General features: G+C 42.9%; 1 protein-coding gene across 5 annotated transcripts in view; it reads right to left on the bottom strand.

Moving 5' to 3' along the window:
- Nucleotides 1-17,488, bottom strand: part of ulk4 (unc-51 like kinase 4) — a 411,327-nt gene that overhangs the window by 81,472 nt on the left and 312,367 nt on the right. For all 5 annotated transcript variants that reach the window (XM_078539600.1, XM_078539595.1, XM_078539598.1 and 2 more), the window contains one exon: nucleotides 2,978-3,144. In XM_078539600.1, the coding sequence (XP_078395726.1) occupies nucleotides 2,978-3,144 (167 nt within the window). The remainder of the gene's footprint in view (nucleotides 1-2,977; nucleotides 3,145-17,488) is intronic.

Genomic DNA, 17,488 nt, shown 5'->3' with positions numbered 1-17,488 from the left:
TTTACAGCAATTATTATGAGTGGTTGGAACAATCCCCGTGGAAATTCAGAGAAATTAAATAGTTGCACTCGTAGAATTCACTCGTAACCTGTACTTTTATTAGTTCAATTTCTAATGATTGCTATTCTGAAGGGAGGAAAAGGATGAGTATTTTGACTCCATCACACCTCCTCTGCTCCTGGATGCAACTTTCTGCTTGAAGTCAACATTTGCAATTGGAATACGACTGTGTCACTTTTCACAGCTGGAAAGTTACTGCCCAAGGAATGTGTGACAGTATAGCATTCTCAGATAATGACAATAATATGCCCTTAAAGGCTGCATTATTACTGGGTACACATCTTCCCGCCCCACCCCTCTCACCCCCACACTGTTTTGTGTTCTGGCACTGATTTGTGGCCTAGTTAGGGTGAACTGGATTGCAAGCATTTGGTTTAAGAGAAGGAGCAATATATATTCCTGACATTTCTTCCTGCAACGTTTCTGATTTTGTCTGTTCTTTTTGATAAAGAACTGGAGATTCTGTATTTACAGTTACAAGATTTGGCGCAATTGTCGGACAACATCCTGTACACATTTTTTAAGTACCCACTTATATAAAGTTCCAGGTACTCCAGTTTCTGTGAACATATCTACTTTTCTAAATAATTTTTCGCTTGGGATTTTATTTCTATATAAACAACAAACTTTTCTTGAGATAAATCTTCAGCTTGTTGGGCTGTCTTGGCCATCATTCCTATGGCCAACCTCAGGATATCTTGGGATATCCCCAAGGATAGCAGAGGTTTTATGCTCGCCACGAAATAATCTTGTTGCTTTGTCAACATCAGCAAGGTTGATTGGAATAGAATCATGGGCGGGATTTTCCAACCCCATTGTGGCTGTGGGAGATTCAGCAGCCCAGACAAAAGTCCATTGACTTTTTGGCGGCACTGGATGATCCCGGCAGCGGGCGGGGCTGGAAAATCTCGCCCTTAGACTTTGAAGCCAATATTTCTGTTTCTGACAGAGAATGTGCATGGAGGATAAATAGCAATACAACTCTAGTACCATTCTTCATGCTGCCCTTTATTCAGATGGTAAGCCCTAACAATATTTTCCAAAGCCTCTTCCTTTCTCTTCAGTAGGTGTTGACTCTTGAAGTACTCTTCCATGGATGGTGGAGGCTCTCTGGTACCTTTCTCAGTTGGCTATTCTCCATGTCTAAGCCTAGGTTCTAGATGTTCACAAACTTTTCTACATTTAAACACATCAAAACTGGGAACCTCCCACCAGGAAGTTAAGGAATTGGCTTTGGCATTAAACTGTACCAGTGCATATCTTCTGAGCACCTGATTCTGTAGCATCAATATACCTTGAATATATGCTGGCCTATATATAAGAACATTAGAAGCAGGAGTAGGACATACAGTCCCCGGAGCTTTCTCTAGCATTCGAAAAGATCATGGCTGATCTTCTATCTCAATTCACTCTGCTGCCCTACTCCCTTCATTTCCTTCGTGTCCACTGATCTCAGTCTTCAAATATACTCAATGGGCAGGATCTTCTGGTCGGTGAGCAGGGGTGGGGCTCACTCGCCAACGCATAAAATGACGCGGGATGACATTGGGTGGAACTCCTGATGTCATCCTGTGTCATTTCTATTTTCAGGTCAGCGGGGGCACAGCTGAGTCAGCTGAGCGCCTGCCGACCTGTCAATAGTCTATTGAGGCCATTGAGAAACTAATTAAAATTATTAATGGACCTGCCCGTCCAACCTTAAGGTTGGTAGGCAGGCTGGGAGCCTTGGCAGGCTTCAGAAAAAGCATGAAACCTCATCCACGGGCGGGATAAGGTTTCATGAGGGTATTTAAATTTTTAATAAAGGTTTCAAGAAAAGTGATGGACATGTCCCAACTCATGTGACAGTGTCACATGAGGGGACATGTCAGGGAAATTTTTCTATCATTTGTATAACAATTTTTAATTCAGAGCTGATCTCCCTGAGGCAGCATTTAGCCTCAGGGAGATCAGTGCGCTCTTTTGTGCACATGTGCAAAAGAGCGCACTCCCAGCTGAGGGAATCCATCACCCCCACCGTCCACTCAGGGAGTGCATAGCGTTAATTGGCTCGCCCACGTAAAATGGTGGCGTGCCCACAATCTGGGGCGCCGATCAGAGGCTTACCCCCCAACGGGGGGGGGGGGGGGGGGGGGAGGGATTTTTCCCAATGAGTATCTGACAGCTGAGTAGACAATTCCAAATTTTAACACCCCTCTGCGTGAAGAAATTTCTCCTCATCTCAGTCCTAAATTGCTGACCCCCTATCCTGAAACTATGACCCTTAGTTTTAGATTCTCCAGTTTAGGAGATAGCCTTCCAGTCTACCTTGTCAAGCCCTATAATATGTTTTCTTAAAATGAGCTTGCCTTTCATTCTTTTAAACTCCAGAGAATATAGGCCCATTCTACTCAATCGGTCCTCATAGTACAATCCTGTCATCCTAGGAATCAATCAATCAATCAATACTCCCTCCATAGTGGTATACATGGTCCAACACAAAAAAACTTGGACATAGAAAATGCCATCCATTTTGTGTTTTGATGCTAATATTTATTTGTGTTCTTTGTTGCCAATACCAGGCAATTCGGATGGGTAATTTGGCCTATATTTGTGATTCTAAGGAAGGTTCTTCTCTCTTGGAAATGTTGGCTCTTCCTGTCAGCCTTTAACTTTGATTCTAACCTTGAATTCTGGGGAAGATTGTGAATGGAAGGTATGCCCTGTCCCACAACAATGAAGGACAAACAAAAGGTAAGTTATACTTGGCCTCGCTTAGCCATTGCCCAATGAGATGGGAGAAGATTGCCCACCCATTTTATTACAAAGACCACCTAAGAAAAGGACAAGATAAATTACTGAAGGGGAGAAAAATACAAACTAGGCTTAGGAGCAATAGAAATCCAGAAACAAATGGCCACTCTGGGCCTCATCTTACCTGCAAAGCAGAGCGAACAACACTGGATGTGTGCTTCAGCATATTGTGTAAAATATCAATTAGAGATAACAACAGATTGCTTGTGGTCTTCAAGCCACTTTTATCATCCGTTTCGAGGTAGATGGCCGTGGTTTCGATAAATAAGTTACGGACAGAATCAACAAGACCTGTGGGGCAAGAAAAAGAACTGAAACCAGCGGTGTTGACTCAACACTAACTATTTAGTACTAGCTTTTCATACACACAATGGGGCTGACTTGCTATGTATGGTAGAGTCAGCGCATCTGTTAATTGCATATTAAGATTTTGTAGTTTTGTGCGCCAGTACCAATTGATTCCAAGCTACTATGGTTGGGCTTGAGAGTAAATAGATACAAAGTATGTTAACATGTTAATAGTACGATTTCTCTTGAAATATCTAAAACTTTGCTTTGTCTTTTAAAATTGGGGTTTCAAGTACATTAACATCCATATTTTGTGAACTTATTGTATGTATGGATATACATTTAGACATATACTTCATACTTATATTAGAATACACAACTCTTGAGGAGTATTAACACCAGCATGGAATAGTTGGGCCAAATTCCAGGCTTCTTAGAATGACTGCACATTTGGGACATGTTGGGTCTAAGGGTGGAGACTTTTCAAATTAATGATCTTATTAGTTAGGACCACTGTTTCTTATTGCTAGTGGATGCATTGCTGTACTGTGGGGTAAGTAGTTCGCTTTCATTGATCCTCCAAGAATACCCCTAGTGCTTGGTATTTCACTAGTTCTAGGCTGGATAATTGGTATGCGTTCCACATGTTTTTTTCATGTTTATTTCACCAGAGAGAGAGAGTTGTAACTAGTAATCAGAGTTCTGGCAGCATGATCATGTGTGGTTACTGGGTAAGCCCAGCCAACACTGAGATGACTGGTCTTGCATTCCTAGATGACTGAAGTTCCTAGCAGTCTCCCAGACTGCTATCGAAAGTAAGTGGAGGAGGGTGCCCTTCAAGACTTCTGATGAAATAAGTATTGACATGCTAAAGCATTTCCTTGCTCCACAGACCTGACCCAGTAAAAAGTGCCCCAGGAGTTGGGACTTTTGTTCCAGGGTGATGGGGTTCTCTGGGAGTCAAGCCCATAGCCCCTGGAACAAGTGCCAAGGCAGGCTGGGCAGAATGCCCATCGTAGTGCTCTGGCGCTGTATCCAAAATTTAAGAAAAAGCAATAAAGCAAAAAAAAGCCCTCCATCTCTCACCCCTCACACTCTCTCACCTCCCCACCCACTTCCCATGGCCCCTCATACCCTCCATGCCAATCCAAGGCCCCTCTATCCAACCCCCATGGCTGTTTATAGCCTGTATGTTAATTTATTGCAAACTCATGCCAACCCATGTACCCCACCCATCACCCTTTGCCCTTACGCCTACCATGCCAACTTATTCAGTATCCACCACGGCAGACCTCAGGGCCCATGCTGTGATTAAATTAGATAAAAGCTCTAGTGTCTATTGCAGACTTGATTAAAAATAAACTCCCATTCATAAAAACTCATTCACTACATTTATATTCCTGCAACTACATCTTTATTGCTACATCTTTCATTCAAATATTTAACCCTTTATGAAAAGGAACATTGGAATTCATAGTCCCACTTCAAAGAGTCTATAACCACTTGGTGCTGTCAATCAAACTGTAAAATGGAAGACACCCTACTGTGATATTGAAATGTTGTGAAATCAGTCATGCAGCACTAATCCAGCAAAAGTAGCCCCTCAGGCTTATGTCAGAGTGAAATAGTAAGTAACTTTTTTTTTAAACAAGACATTTTTTTTAAAAAAGATTTAAAGGGCTGGAGTTTTAAATGCCTTGACAGCTTGCCAGTTGCCTTTGTCAGTTCATTTTGATACCTTTGACAGTTGCTTCTGACAGTTCATTTTGACACTTTTGACAGTTCCAATGAGCTTGTCAGTTAATGAGTTCATGCACTCTTTATGCACATTCATGCTTAATTTTAATAATCCCGAGGGCACCTTATCTCCCTCAAGGGGCACCTGACTTCTCCCAAATGCGTCCTGCGACCATATCCAAATGGATACTCTACTTCTCCAAAGGGATACCCTGCCTCTCTAAAAGACTCCACAAAGTTTAGACCTGGTCCTAGCAGGGGGCATGATGGCGTAGTGGTATTGTTGCTGGATTAATAACCCAGGGACCCAGGGTAATGCTCTAGGGGCCTAGGTTCAAATCCCGCCATGGCAGATAGTGGAATTTGAATTCGATAAAAATCTGGAATTAAAAGTCCATGACCATGAAACCATTGTTGATTGTTGTAAAAACCCATCTGGTTCACTAATGTCCTTTAGGGAAGGAAATCTGCCATCCTTACCTGGTCTGGCCTACATGTGACTCTAGACCCAGACAGCAATGTGGTTGACTCTTAAATGCCCTCTGAACAAGGGCAATAAATGCCCACATCCCATGAATGAATTAAAAAAAAGGTATAATCTGCACACGTTGTGTTTTCCATTCCTGTTGTTGCTGTTTTATATGGGCAGCTGCCTCCGTGAAAAGCAAATCCTCACTTGGGCCCATTCCTGCCCCTGTAAAAATGCAGGACTTCGGATTTTTGGCCACTTCCGCCATTTTCACAATACAGTCTCTCCATCGATGGAAGGACTCTATTGCGAAAATCCAGGCCATAAATTAGATTAGCACATCACCAAGGCGTCACCTTTTAAATTACACAAGAAGCAACACCACTAAAAAATAGATTATCTGGTCATTCATCCCAATGTTTTTTGTGGAACATTGCTATGTGTAAATTGCCTTTCTTGTTTATTAATAAAACAGGAAAGACTTCACTTCAGAAGCAAATTATTGGTTGTGAAGCACTTAATGAAGGCCTGAGGATATGAAAGATGCAATTTGAATCCATGTTTTTTTTCTGAACAGATGTTCCCCTCAGTTTATGACGTGTCAAGACTTTTCTAACTGATATTGCTAGTTCAGGAAAGCCTGCATATGTCTCTTTCCCATTATTGGCATTAACAAATACTAACACGTTTGTAAATGTAAGTGTCTTGATGACACGTAATTGGGGTTATAAAACATCCCCCAATAAATTAGGCATGAATGAACTGCATCGGAAACAAATAAATATGCTGGAAATACATCAACATCCGGAAAGAGGGAAAGTAGGTTACTATATTAAGTAGAAAGCCTTCATCAAAACCAGTGAAGGGTCTCTGCCTAAATCTTAACCTCTATTTCCAGAGTCTGATGAATCTGCTTTGTATTTCAGCACTTATCTATATTTTTAAAGAAAAAATTCCAGAATTTGCCATATTTTTCTAATTTTAGATCGTGTTTTGTTCCTTATTCTAAAGAAGTGGTTTAGCAGTATGATTGCAAGCACATTCTAATTGGTCTGTCAGTTGTGTTAATTAGAAAGCATCTCATCTCACAGAAAGGGCACTAAGTAAAATGTTGCAGATAACCCGTGCACTTAAAAAAAGTGAAAATTAGCTCTCACAGACAGCCAAATGGAATTTAGCTCCCAGCATGTATAGGAGCTTGATTCAAGGCAGCACTTTGTCCCAACAGCAACAACTTGCATTTAAGTTGTGCCTTTAAAGTAATAAAATGTCTCATGACGCTTCACATGTGTTATCAAACAGAATCTAATGAAATATTAGAGCAAATGGCTAAAGGCTCGGTCGGGAGGGTCACGGTGGAGGTGGGGGGGTGCAGTTTAAGGGGTATTGTGAAGGAGGAAAGAGAGGAGGAGAGGCAGAAAAGTTTAGGATAGGAATTCCGGAGCGTAGGGCCTTGGCAGCTGAAGGTATGGCCGTTAATGATGAAGTAATTAAAATTGGGGATGCACAATATGTTAGAATTGGGGGTGCTCATTATCTTGGAGGGTTGTGGGGCTGGAGGAGATTATAGAGATGGGGAGGGGTGAGGCCATGGAGGAATTGGAAAACAAGGGTGAGTAGTTTAAAATTGAGCAGCTACTGAATCAGGCACCAATGTAAAGCCCAAATATATATAACATTAACAAAATGATTGAGCTGTGCCTTTGCAGCTTTGGATAACACTTGAGGTCTCTTCGCTATTGCTGCCTTGTAAAACAAAAATTATGGGCTGAATTTTCCCCCCGTCGGGGACGAAGTTGAAGGGTGGGCACGCACAGGCACGCTTCCGATCAGCGCCCCCAATCGGGGGGGCGCAGCGCCATTTTACGTGGGCAGGCCAATTAAGGCCCGCCCAGCGTGACATCCACAGCGCTATGCACTCCCTGTGCAGGCAGGGGGGGAATCCCAAAATCGAGAGTGCACTCTTTCGCGCATGCACACGAAAGAGCGCACTCATCTCCCTGATGCTAAGTGCAGCCTCAGGGCGATCGGCTCTAAATGTGAAAAAGCTCAAAATAGAAAAATAAAATTTTCCTAACATGTCCCCTCATGTGGCACTATCACATGAGTTGGGACATGTCCATAATTTTTACAAAACCTTTATTTAAATTTACATAGCGCCTCAAACATAATGAACCATCTCTCGCCGACGCGTAAAATCCTGCCCTATAAGTATTGTCTCTCACATATGGAGAAGATTTGAGGGAAGGCTCTTATCTGTTCATTAATAGAAATGTTCCCCAAATGACTGATCAATTCACCATTCCCTACATATTTGTTTATGAATAATGAGCCACCAAATAATGTAAAGAATTCTAATGAATCAGCATATCAAAACAAACTAATTACATCATCAATGAATACATAATAGTGAAAAGATTAGCCCAATCATATAGCAATTAAAATGACCAAAAATATTCATACACTAAAATTGCAGATGACAGAACACTTACAACTATAACAATCTACAATCCCTTGAATAGAAAAATCATTTAATGATTTTATCACCCAAAGGAAAATGCCAGTGCAATCATATTCTGAACTTAAAATAACCTCATTATTGCAGTGTGAATATTTTTCACTTTTGCTGGATATTCATGTTGTGTATGCTTTGAAAAACATCTCTGTGGAGAGCTGAAATGCTGGGAGCCCAGCCCATTAGAATTGTGCAGTATAGATCAACAGAGGATGTGATAATATTGGGCGAAACAGCATTGTAGATACCACATTCTATAAAACACAGACTGATCCATTGTACAGCTTCAAACCCATTTGATGGGCAGTAGTGGAGGGGGTAGCAGAAGAAATAAGATGATTGGGTAAACAGCACCTTGTAAGACCCAATATCTCCTTGGGTGACTCAGTGTCATAATTTGTTTTATAATGCTCCTGTGAAGCGCCTTGGGATGGTTCATTATGTTTGAGGCGCTATATAAATTTATACAAGTTGTTGCTAATGCATTTATAACTGAAACACTAGAAAACTGGTTTCAATATCATGTTCCAAATCAGAACGTCTCAGTGTTTATTTACTGTGATGATTACAATAGAAGTCCAACAACAAAATAAAAACTATCGATTTTCATTTACTCAAAATAAGTAATTTGAAGAAATTGTATTCTTCAGGGAGATTCATTCACATTTTGACAGTTATTCAAATGAAGGGATAAAAAATCATGGGAGGCGTGCAATTTCATAAAATTACTGTATTATAATTTGACATCAGTTTTATTGTAGTTCTCAGATTCTCTAATTATATTCAAAGTTGAAATGAGCAAGAGATAGCTACTGTAGCTGCTGCTATGTAATTAAAAATTTGAGCATATTTTGAAAGCTGTATACAGTAGCAAATGTACCTACACCACATGGACTGCAGCGGTTCAAACAGTGGCTGACGACCACCTGCTCAAGGACAATTAGGGATGGACAATAAATGCTGGCCTTGCCAGTGATGCCCACGCCCCATGAACAAATACAAAAAAAAGTCTGAATATAACAAATGTGAAAAGGTAAAAATCATAAAGGTTTGAACTACAGATTAAAAATAGATGGCAAGGTGTTAATCACAAGGAAAAAGGAATGGTTAAAAGCTGACTTTCGAATAAAAAAAAGGAAGTAGAGCAAGAGTAATAACAAAGCAGAGGGTAGAGGCCGCCAGTCAGACTAGCACACCATTGAAGAAATCATTCAGCCCATCAAGTCTACATCAGCCCTTCATGAGCAATCCAGTTAGTCCCACTCCCCTGCTCTTTCCCCTGCAATTTGTTCTCCTTTAATTATTTATCAATTCCAAAAGAGGCATCTAACAAAATTGAGAAGCAATTTTAATGCAACTGAAAAATCAAGCTGCTGATAAAAAGTAGAATGGTTGACGATTAACAACACTGCATAGATGTGAAAATTGGACTTCAAAAGATATGAGAGTTATGATCCTACAGAAGTTTGTTGGAAAGTGGTTGAACAATAATATTGATTAGCGAGAGGGCCTTGAACCAGTACGAGAGAAGAGAGGTGATGAAGGCTGATAATGACTTAAAGGTGAGAATAGAAAATATTCTTTAGACAGCTGTGCTCTGCAACAATCCATTGTTGAATCAGAGTGCATACATTATTTTAAAAAGGATTTAGATAGTTTCTTGAAAATTAGAAATATGAAAGGAGGGAGCAGGAGAGTGGAATTAGACCAAGTAGGTCATGTGAAGAACAGCCTCAGCGGAGATTTGCACACAGTAACACTCATATTGTGGACATGTCATTTAGGAGTCACAAGAACCTATTGGCATTTTGATCTGGAAAGGTTAAATGGTGATAGATCAAAAGATAGGCAAAGAATCGGATTCCGGAGTTGGGGTTGTGAAACTGTGGGTCCTGATGGTGCAGAAGTGCCGTGCTGAGGCTGTTATAAACAATGAATTGTTTTAAATGCTCCCACTCGCCGCTTCCCTCTCCTGAATCCTCACAGTGATCAAGGGCTCTGGAGATGAGCAGTGAGAGGCAGGAGGAATAGTTTCAACTGTCATTAGGAAACAAACATAGGAGTATAACAGCCCCAGCCCAGCACTTCTGCATAATAGGGCCCTACAGTTTTATAACCCCAGAGCTCCGGCATCTGATCGGATCTGGATCATGAACGGGAATGCAGGTTCAGGAGAGGGAAGCGGCGAGAGAGCAAGTCAGGGAATGGGAGGTTCAGCGAGAGGGAGGGCCGGGGAGAGGCCGCAAGTCATTGGGTTTGAGATTGGGGGAAGCTGCAAGTTGGATGTTGGGGATGGAGAGAGCCTGTGAGTCAAAGGTTGGGCAACAGGGAGAAGCCGCAAGTTGAAGGGTCAGAGAACAGGGGAGGTCACTCTAAAATGGCACAAATTGAGTCACGCTGGAAACAACAGGTGGAATCATCCCAGATTTGGACTAAGTGCGGTAGCGGGTGGGTAAAACGACATTTCACCCGCTGGTCACAAAGGCGGCTTTTCACGCCGTATCTTCCCAAACCCACTGTATTAATTATGCATTCCTGGGGAACACGCGTTTCCATGGTGGGCAGGCTCTCATTTGCCCGCCACGCCATCACCTTGCTGCTTCATCACACTGGGCACATTATTTAAAGCCCAGCTGTGCACACACCTCTCAGTGCTTCCAGCCCACGACTGCTGCGCAAAAGACATGGCTCCAAAAGGCAAAAAGACTGCAGCCCCCAGGTTCAATGACGCGTCCCTCGAAAGCCTTTTGAACACAGTGGAGGCCGCCATGATGTCGTCTATCCCTGCTCTAGCCGCAGGATGGGCAGCAACGTCACTAATCTGGCTTGGGAGGCAGTAGCATCAGTGGTCAATGCCAATGCCCTGCAAAAGAGGCCAGGCACCCAGTGCTGTTACAAGATAAATGGTCTCATCTGTTCCACCAGGGTAATTCACTCTTCTCGTCACACTCAACTCTCACACTCACAAACCCATCACACATCCACAGGGATCTCACACCTCAAGGGACAACACCACTAACTCTCACACACACCCTCACATCTCCATTGGGCTCATATCCTCTGGAGCTTACGTCCTCATCCTGTCCATGGCTCTGTTCACCACACAAACATTCCACGCAGTGTCCTGTTCACACTCTCTCCATCTGTTTTCATGCAGGAAAAGCTGGCTCACATCAGCAGGGAGAGGTCCCAGACCAAAGGTGGAGTGGCCCACATTAGGCCCCTCACTCACTTTGAGGAGTGTGCCATGGCACTGACTGGTGAGGACATAGACTGTGCCTGTGGTGATGGTGAGGTCAGCAGTGAACACTGTTGTAAGGATCCTGCACCTCATTATCCCTCTCTCAATGCAAATGTGAGTGCTCTCTCTCCTGCTTTTGACTCTGCTGCCGTGCACTACTTGTCTCTACTTTGGTTCACAAGGAGGTCTGCCAAGCGACTGACACCCTCAGCCAGCTACGTCCTCACCTCCAGCCAAGAAGACATCTCCTCCATTGAAGAGCTGGAAATAAGCAGCCTGGAAGACCAATCACAGCGCTTACCCACACCTTCCACCAGCGCAGACACACACCTCGGTGGAACCGAGATCTAGAGCAGGCTTGGGTTCACAATCTGGCGGTCACCACACGGACACATGTCTACAGGAGCAGGAGGCAGTTTTGTGCGAGCTCCCCGGCACTCAGAGGACTGCTGGGGATCAGGTATCTGTGAGGTCCAAGTCAGATGACAAGCCTCGAGGTTTGGCTTTCCATCTCATCCTGGAGAGTCAGCAGAAGGTGTGGGAACATCACGCAGAGCTGTTGGAAGCCCTCAACAGAGTGGCCTGCAAATCAGAGGACAGCTTCCGCCTGCTCTCTGATGAAGTGGTGCCCACGTGTGCATGTATGGAGGTCTCCAAGGGATGACGGACGCCATGGAGACCCTGGTCCAGCAGAACGTGGAGATGTGTGCGGACTTGAACTCCATCGTGGGAGCCGTGGGTGAGTTCCTGCAGTGGCAACACGAGAGGGAAACGGGGCACCTCGATGTGCCTCCAGGTGTTCCTTCTCCTTAAGGAGTCAGCCTGGGGCCCCGGGCACCCGAAGGGAGGAGCAGCAGCAGCTGGACACCTCTCTCCGCACTCCTTCCTCCCTCTGGACTCCCTTCCCCCCCGCAAAACTCCCTCTCCTCTCCGCACTCGTTCCATCTCCTGGACTCCCTCTTCTCTCCGCACTCCTTCCTCCCCCTGGACTCATTCACCTCTCCGCACTCCGAACCCCCTCCCTTACACATTCTACCCCCCTTACACTTATCTCCCCAGTTGTCATATCCTCCTCCCGAACACCCTTCCCCTTCCCAACCTCACCCCCGACACCTTCATTCCCCCCTCCCAACTCACCCCCCAACACTTTCATTCCCCCCCAACACCTTCATTCCTCCCCTCCCAAACACCCCCCAACACCTTCATTCCCCCTCCCAACTTCACCCCCTGACACCTTCATTCCCCCCCAACCTCACCCCCCTGACACTTTCATTCCCCCGCTCCCAACCTACCTGCCCGACACCTTCATTCCCCCCTTCCCAACCTCACCCCCTCAACACCTCTTCCTCTCCCAGTCATTCCTAGACCTTCCTCTCCCACCCCCTCGATCATCACCTGTTGTGAGCATCAACGGTGATTTGCAAACTTCCGTGAGCTGCTTCGCCACAGAGCTATGTCCATGAGAGTCCACTCAGCGTGTCCTGGACGTTCCTCCAGGAGCCCGTTGCTGTTGGGCTCCAGAAACTTCTACTCCTCGGATGTCCATGATGTGAGCAAGGCTCTGACAGTAAGTCCCGACTTCTACATGTCACAGTTGTCTAGGCGTGTTCTGCACCAGCGTGTTTACCCGCTGATGTGGGCGGACAATGCAGTGGGGGAAAGGAGTCCGGTGGGCTGGCCTTATAATGATATGCTGATGTATTACAATGAGGTTCTTGACATCTGATGGCAGGGAACGCGGCCCGTCATCGACAGGCTGAGCAGACGATCGCAAACTGGTTTCACGACATCGTGAAACCAATTTTTGGCCTTCTCGCCATATTATCTGCTCACACCACCAAACACGCCCAATGCCAGTCGGCATGCAAAATCCCAGCCAACGCTCAACGAGATTACAGACACTGTTAACTTACCGACGTTAAAGCGAAATTACATTAAAGCAAAAACAGCATTAAATGGGGCAATGTTAAACAGGACTTATTGTAAAGTGGGCATCAGGGTTTTGAAATGCATGGAGATTATGAAACGCCACAGTACTTAATTTTACAGAAACTCCAATCTGGTTTAGGAGATAAATGTGCAAAATGTGAAATCCTTCAGCATTGCTGAGCTGCAGGTATATTGGGTTTAGAAGACTGGTATCAATTGGGACCATCCCAATTTAGGACACTGTTGGTTAAGTTTGTACAGTATTGGTTTGCTACTCCTTCATACCTAACTGCAGTTAGCACCTAACTGTCTGGCTAGGTAAAAGTCAAGTATGCATTATGTAGCAGCTATTATTACTGTAATCGCATATACAGTTTAAGTAGATACAGTAATTGCTGGCTTAGCTTAGTTGCTAGTATTCCTGATTTAGAATCATGTGGTTTTGAACAGATAACCTAGACTGACATTGTCGGTGGTGCTGCCTTACTGTCTTCCTGTTTCAATGTTCCCTGGGGTCTTTAAAGATTCTATTTAACTGTTCGAAGAAGAGTAGGGAGGATTCCAGGTGCGCTGGCCAACATCTCTCCCTCAACCAATGCCACCATAGATTAACTGATCATTTGTCTCATTGCTGCCCACATTAACCTGGCTGTGCACAAAATGGCTGCTGTTTATCGACATGACCACTGTAATCACACAGCACAAGTGCTTTGGGATGTTTGTGAAAAATGTGACAAAAAGTGTTATATAAATGGAAATTCTTTCTCTAAATAGCTAAGCTGCTCACATGGGACTTAGCACAGGAAATTGCTCCTAAACAGCTTAGAATGCATTAAAGCCACCATGTCAGCAATAGATTTTTTTTTACACATTACATTTGCAAAATTAATATTATATTGAAATTGGGAAGTCCCCAGCCTGTAGTCATACTTGGCACAATATACTTCTCCTCCAGAAAGTAGCCATGAAGTTCTGCAGAATTCTAAGGCCCTGGGTATGTTACAAAATATTGTTTTGTTTTCCAATATAAAAGTATTAACTATTGTCTCCTGCACTGTCAAAAGTGAAAATCAGCCAATTAAAGGAAGCAATGCAATTGTGCAACTGTTCTGTTAAATAAGAAAAAAACACAATGGCTGGAATTTTCTGGCTGCTCATGTCAGCAGGATTTACCAGTCCTGCCGAAGTGAATGCACATTTGGATGGCCCGTTGCATCAGCGACGCTGGGACCCACCATGCGGGGCCTAAAACTCCTGGCCGATATATCTAAAAGAAGCCTATAAAGTCTTCACAGCCACTGTGAAAATTTGGGGCCACAACAATCACCAATGTGTATAAATCCCCTGAAGGCTAGGTGGCCTCTTTCAGTATTACCCTTTACCACCCATCCTAATGAGATGTCTCTTCATTCACAAATTTTGAAAATTTTCAACAAGTTTTTCCAGCACTAGCTCCTTGATCAATTTGCCTCCAACAAATGTAAGATAGCCAGGTTTCCACAATTTCTTTGATAGTTGAAGCAAGCATACTGTTAGATTGCATTATTCCATGCTCTATAATCACAAATTTAATAATGGTTCTTCACCACCATCACTCAGGGTGAGTCAGCATCTTGATAAAGTAAAACATGTTTAACCAAATAATATTACCAGTGATAAAGTTACCATGTGGTGTTTCCTACACCACATGGACTGCAGCGATTCAAGAAGGTGACTCACCACCATCTTCTCATGGACAATTAGGGATGGACAACAAATAGTGGCTTAGCCAGCAACGTCCACAATGCATGAAAAAAATATGGCAATGTCCATAATGGTTAGTGCCATTTTCCTGATACTATGTAGGCAACTGTCTGAGGCAAGCAGGGATGGCGTAAATGATGGGGATGCTGTATTGAGAAAAAATGGTGGACAAAAATTTTTTTGCAACATCATTTCGAGTGATTTGTGACATACTAGTGTTCAAATAGGGCAGCTCAATTACAAATGATTATATTAAAAAACTATAACATTAAATGTTAAGCAAAGGATAACATAACATTGTGACAACAGGAAGTAAATCCTCTGAAGTGGAAGTACGTACTTGCATACGACTTTCAAAATAACATGCATGAGTAAAAATAATTATTTTGAACTGTAAAGAACAGCAACTACTTGTGCTGCTTTTAATCCTTGCTCCTTTATTTTCAATAAAATTAGTATTGTTGTCCTTAATGCAGGTGCTACATCTGACAGTTTTAGATATTTAATCCTTTTCACAAAGCTCACTAAATAATTTAGTGCCTGAATCCCAATCTCATGCATTTTTATGTAATGATCTTCAAGCAATGTCATCATAAAAATCAAGAGCATAGCTGGACAGAAAATAAATCAGTACTCTCATGTACAGCACATGGTATTAACCTGACAAGAAACAGGAGGGGGCTGTAACTGTTCCGTTTGTTAACTACGAAGAGGATATGCTAAGACTATGGTTGCAGCACATGTACAAAGTTTAATCTTTGTGCTGAAAGCATTCTCCAAGGATGGAGTTATATACTAAATATCATAATTGCTGGTTTCAGATGCTTGTATGAATCACTCTCATGGCTCACAACGTCTCACCCTTTACCATCTTGCATTTTTTTTGGTGGAGTATCCGCTATTTAGTATATAGTAGCAGGGCGAACGCTATCCAGCAGGAATGTTCAGCAAAACAAAAATCACAGAGTACCTGATTGATATCTCCTCCTCTTTCCCTCCTGGATAACCTATAGAATGGATTTATTTTAAAACCTCTTTAAACACTGATGCGGTGAACAGGCCCAAATTATAGATGTCAAGGAAAGATGTGTAATCGATGGCCATCCATCAGTCAACTGCTGAATAGTTAGCAAACTGGTCAGTAAATTCAATACAAACTGAACATCAAGGAAGCAGCTACAAAAGAAAACACAAATGGATTCATTCACTGCTGAAACTGGTGTTTGGCTTTATTCCAGGGGATTTTTTCTGGTTCTCAGAAGACTCCAGATTGCATCTTCATTGCAGCTGTGCACACTGGATGTGGGATGAACAGTAGCAAGTGAGCTCATAATGCCATGTGCAGTCAATGAGTTAAATGACAATGAGTTTCTTGTTCTTGCACTATAATATATTCCGGGCAGTACATTGCTTATTTCTTTTCTTATCTTCCCATCCTCAACTTTTCTCCTCCTCTCTTGAAGGCATTGATTCATAACAAGGCACTGATATAGTATTTATATAAGACCATAAGATGTAAGAGCAGAAGTAGGGCATTCAGCCCATCGAATTTGCTCCACCATTCAATAAGATCATGACTAATCTGATAATCCTCAACTCCACTTTCCTGCTTTTTCCCCATAACCCTTGATTCCCTTACTGATTAAAAATCTGTCTATCTCAGCCTTGAATATACTTAACCACCCAGTCTCTATAGCCCTCTGTGGTAAAGAATTCCACAGATTGACTACCCTTTGAGAGAAGAAATTCCTCCTCATCTCTGTTTTAAATGGGTGCTCCCTTACTCTGAGATTATGCCCTCTAGTCCTAGACTCTCCCACAAGGGGAAAAAACCTCTCAGCATCTACCCTGTCAAGCCCCCTAAGAATCTTATATGTTTCAATAAGGTCACCTCTCATCCTTCTAAACTCCAAGAAGTACAGGCCCAACCGACGCAACCTCATGAGAAAATCACTTCATCCCCGGGATCAACCTAGTGAATCTTCCCTGGACTGCCTCCAATGCCAGTAAATCTTTCCTTAGATATGGGGACCAAAATTATTCACAGTATTCTAGGTGCTCCAAAGGCTCCAAAGGCACTGGCAACCACAAATACCTTGTCTGGTCATTCTTAGGCTGCATTTGCACTATACTAATGTCAGTGCTAAGTGATTTCACTGGGACATAAATATAAGAAAACTACTAATAAAGCAAATAAAGAAATTATGAGGAATTTCTTTACACAACAGAGCAATGAGAACTCGGTGCCACCTGGGGTATTTGAAGCAGAGAGCACTGCTGCACTTAAGGGGAAGCTTGATGCATACATGAGGGAGTAGGAAAATGGAGGGTTAGGAGAGGCAATTAGAGAGGGAAGGAGGTTCTAGTGGAATACTGGCATAGCCCAGTTGGGCCAAATGAATTGTTTCTGTGCTGTAGATTCTATGTAATGCTTTATGTTGTTGCCATCAGGACAGGATGTGTAGGGATGGATTAGTATCCCTATCAATGCACAAAGAAGGCACTTGTTTAAAACGGGGAAACACTTGTTGAAAACAGGGAACCATTTGTTAAATATATTCAAAATTGCTTGGGTTCTCCAAAGTGTTAAAATTGATCAATAAGGAATATAACATAATTTGTTGTCATACGCAAACCACTATATTGGACAGAACTACTCTAACTTCCCAATATGAAATTTTAGTGCAATAGCATATTAATTTTCTGACAGGAA

The sequence above is a fragment of the Cetorhinus maximus genome, chromosome 3, assembly GCF_964194155.1.
Source record: "Cetorhinus maximus chromosome 3, sCetMax3.hap1.1, whole genome shotgun sequence".
Lineage (NCBI taxonomy): Eukaryota > Metazoa > Chordata > Chondrichthyes > Lamniformes > Cetorhinidae > Cetorhinus > Cetorhinus maximus.
The sequence above is the reverse complement of the archived record's forward strand: the minus strand, read 5'-3'. Positions and strand labels throughout refer to the sequence as shown.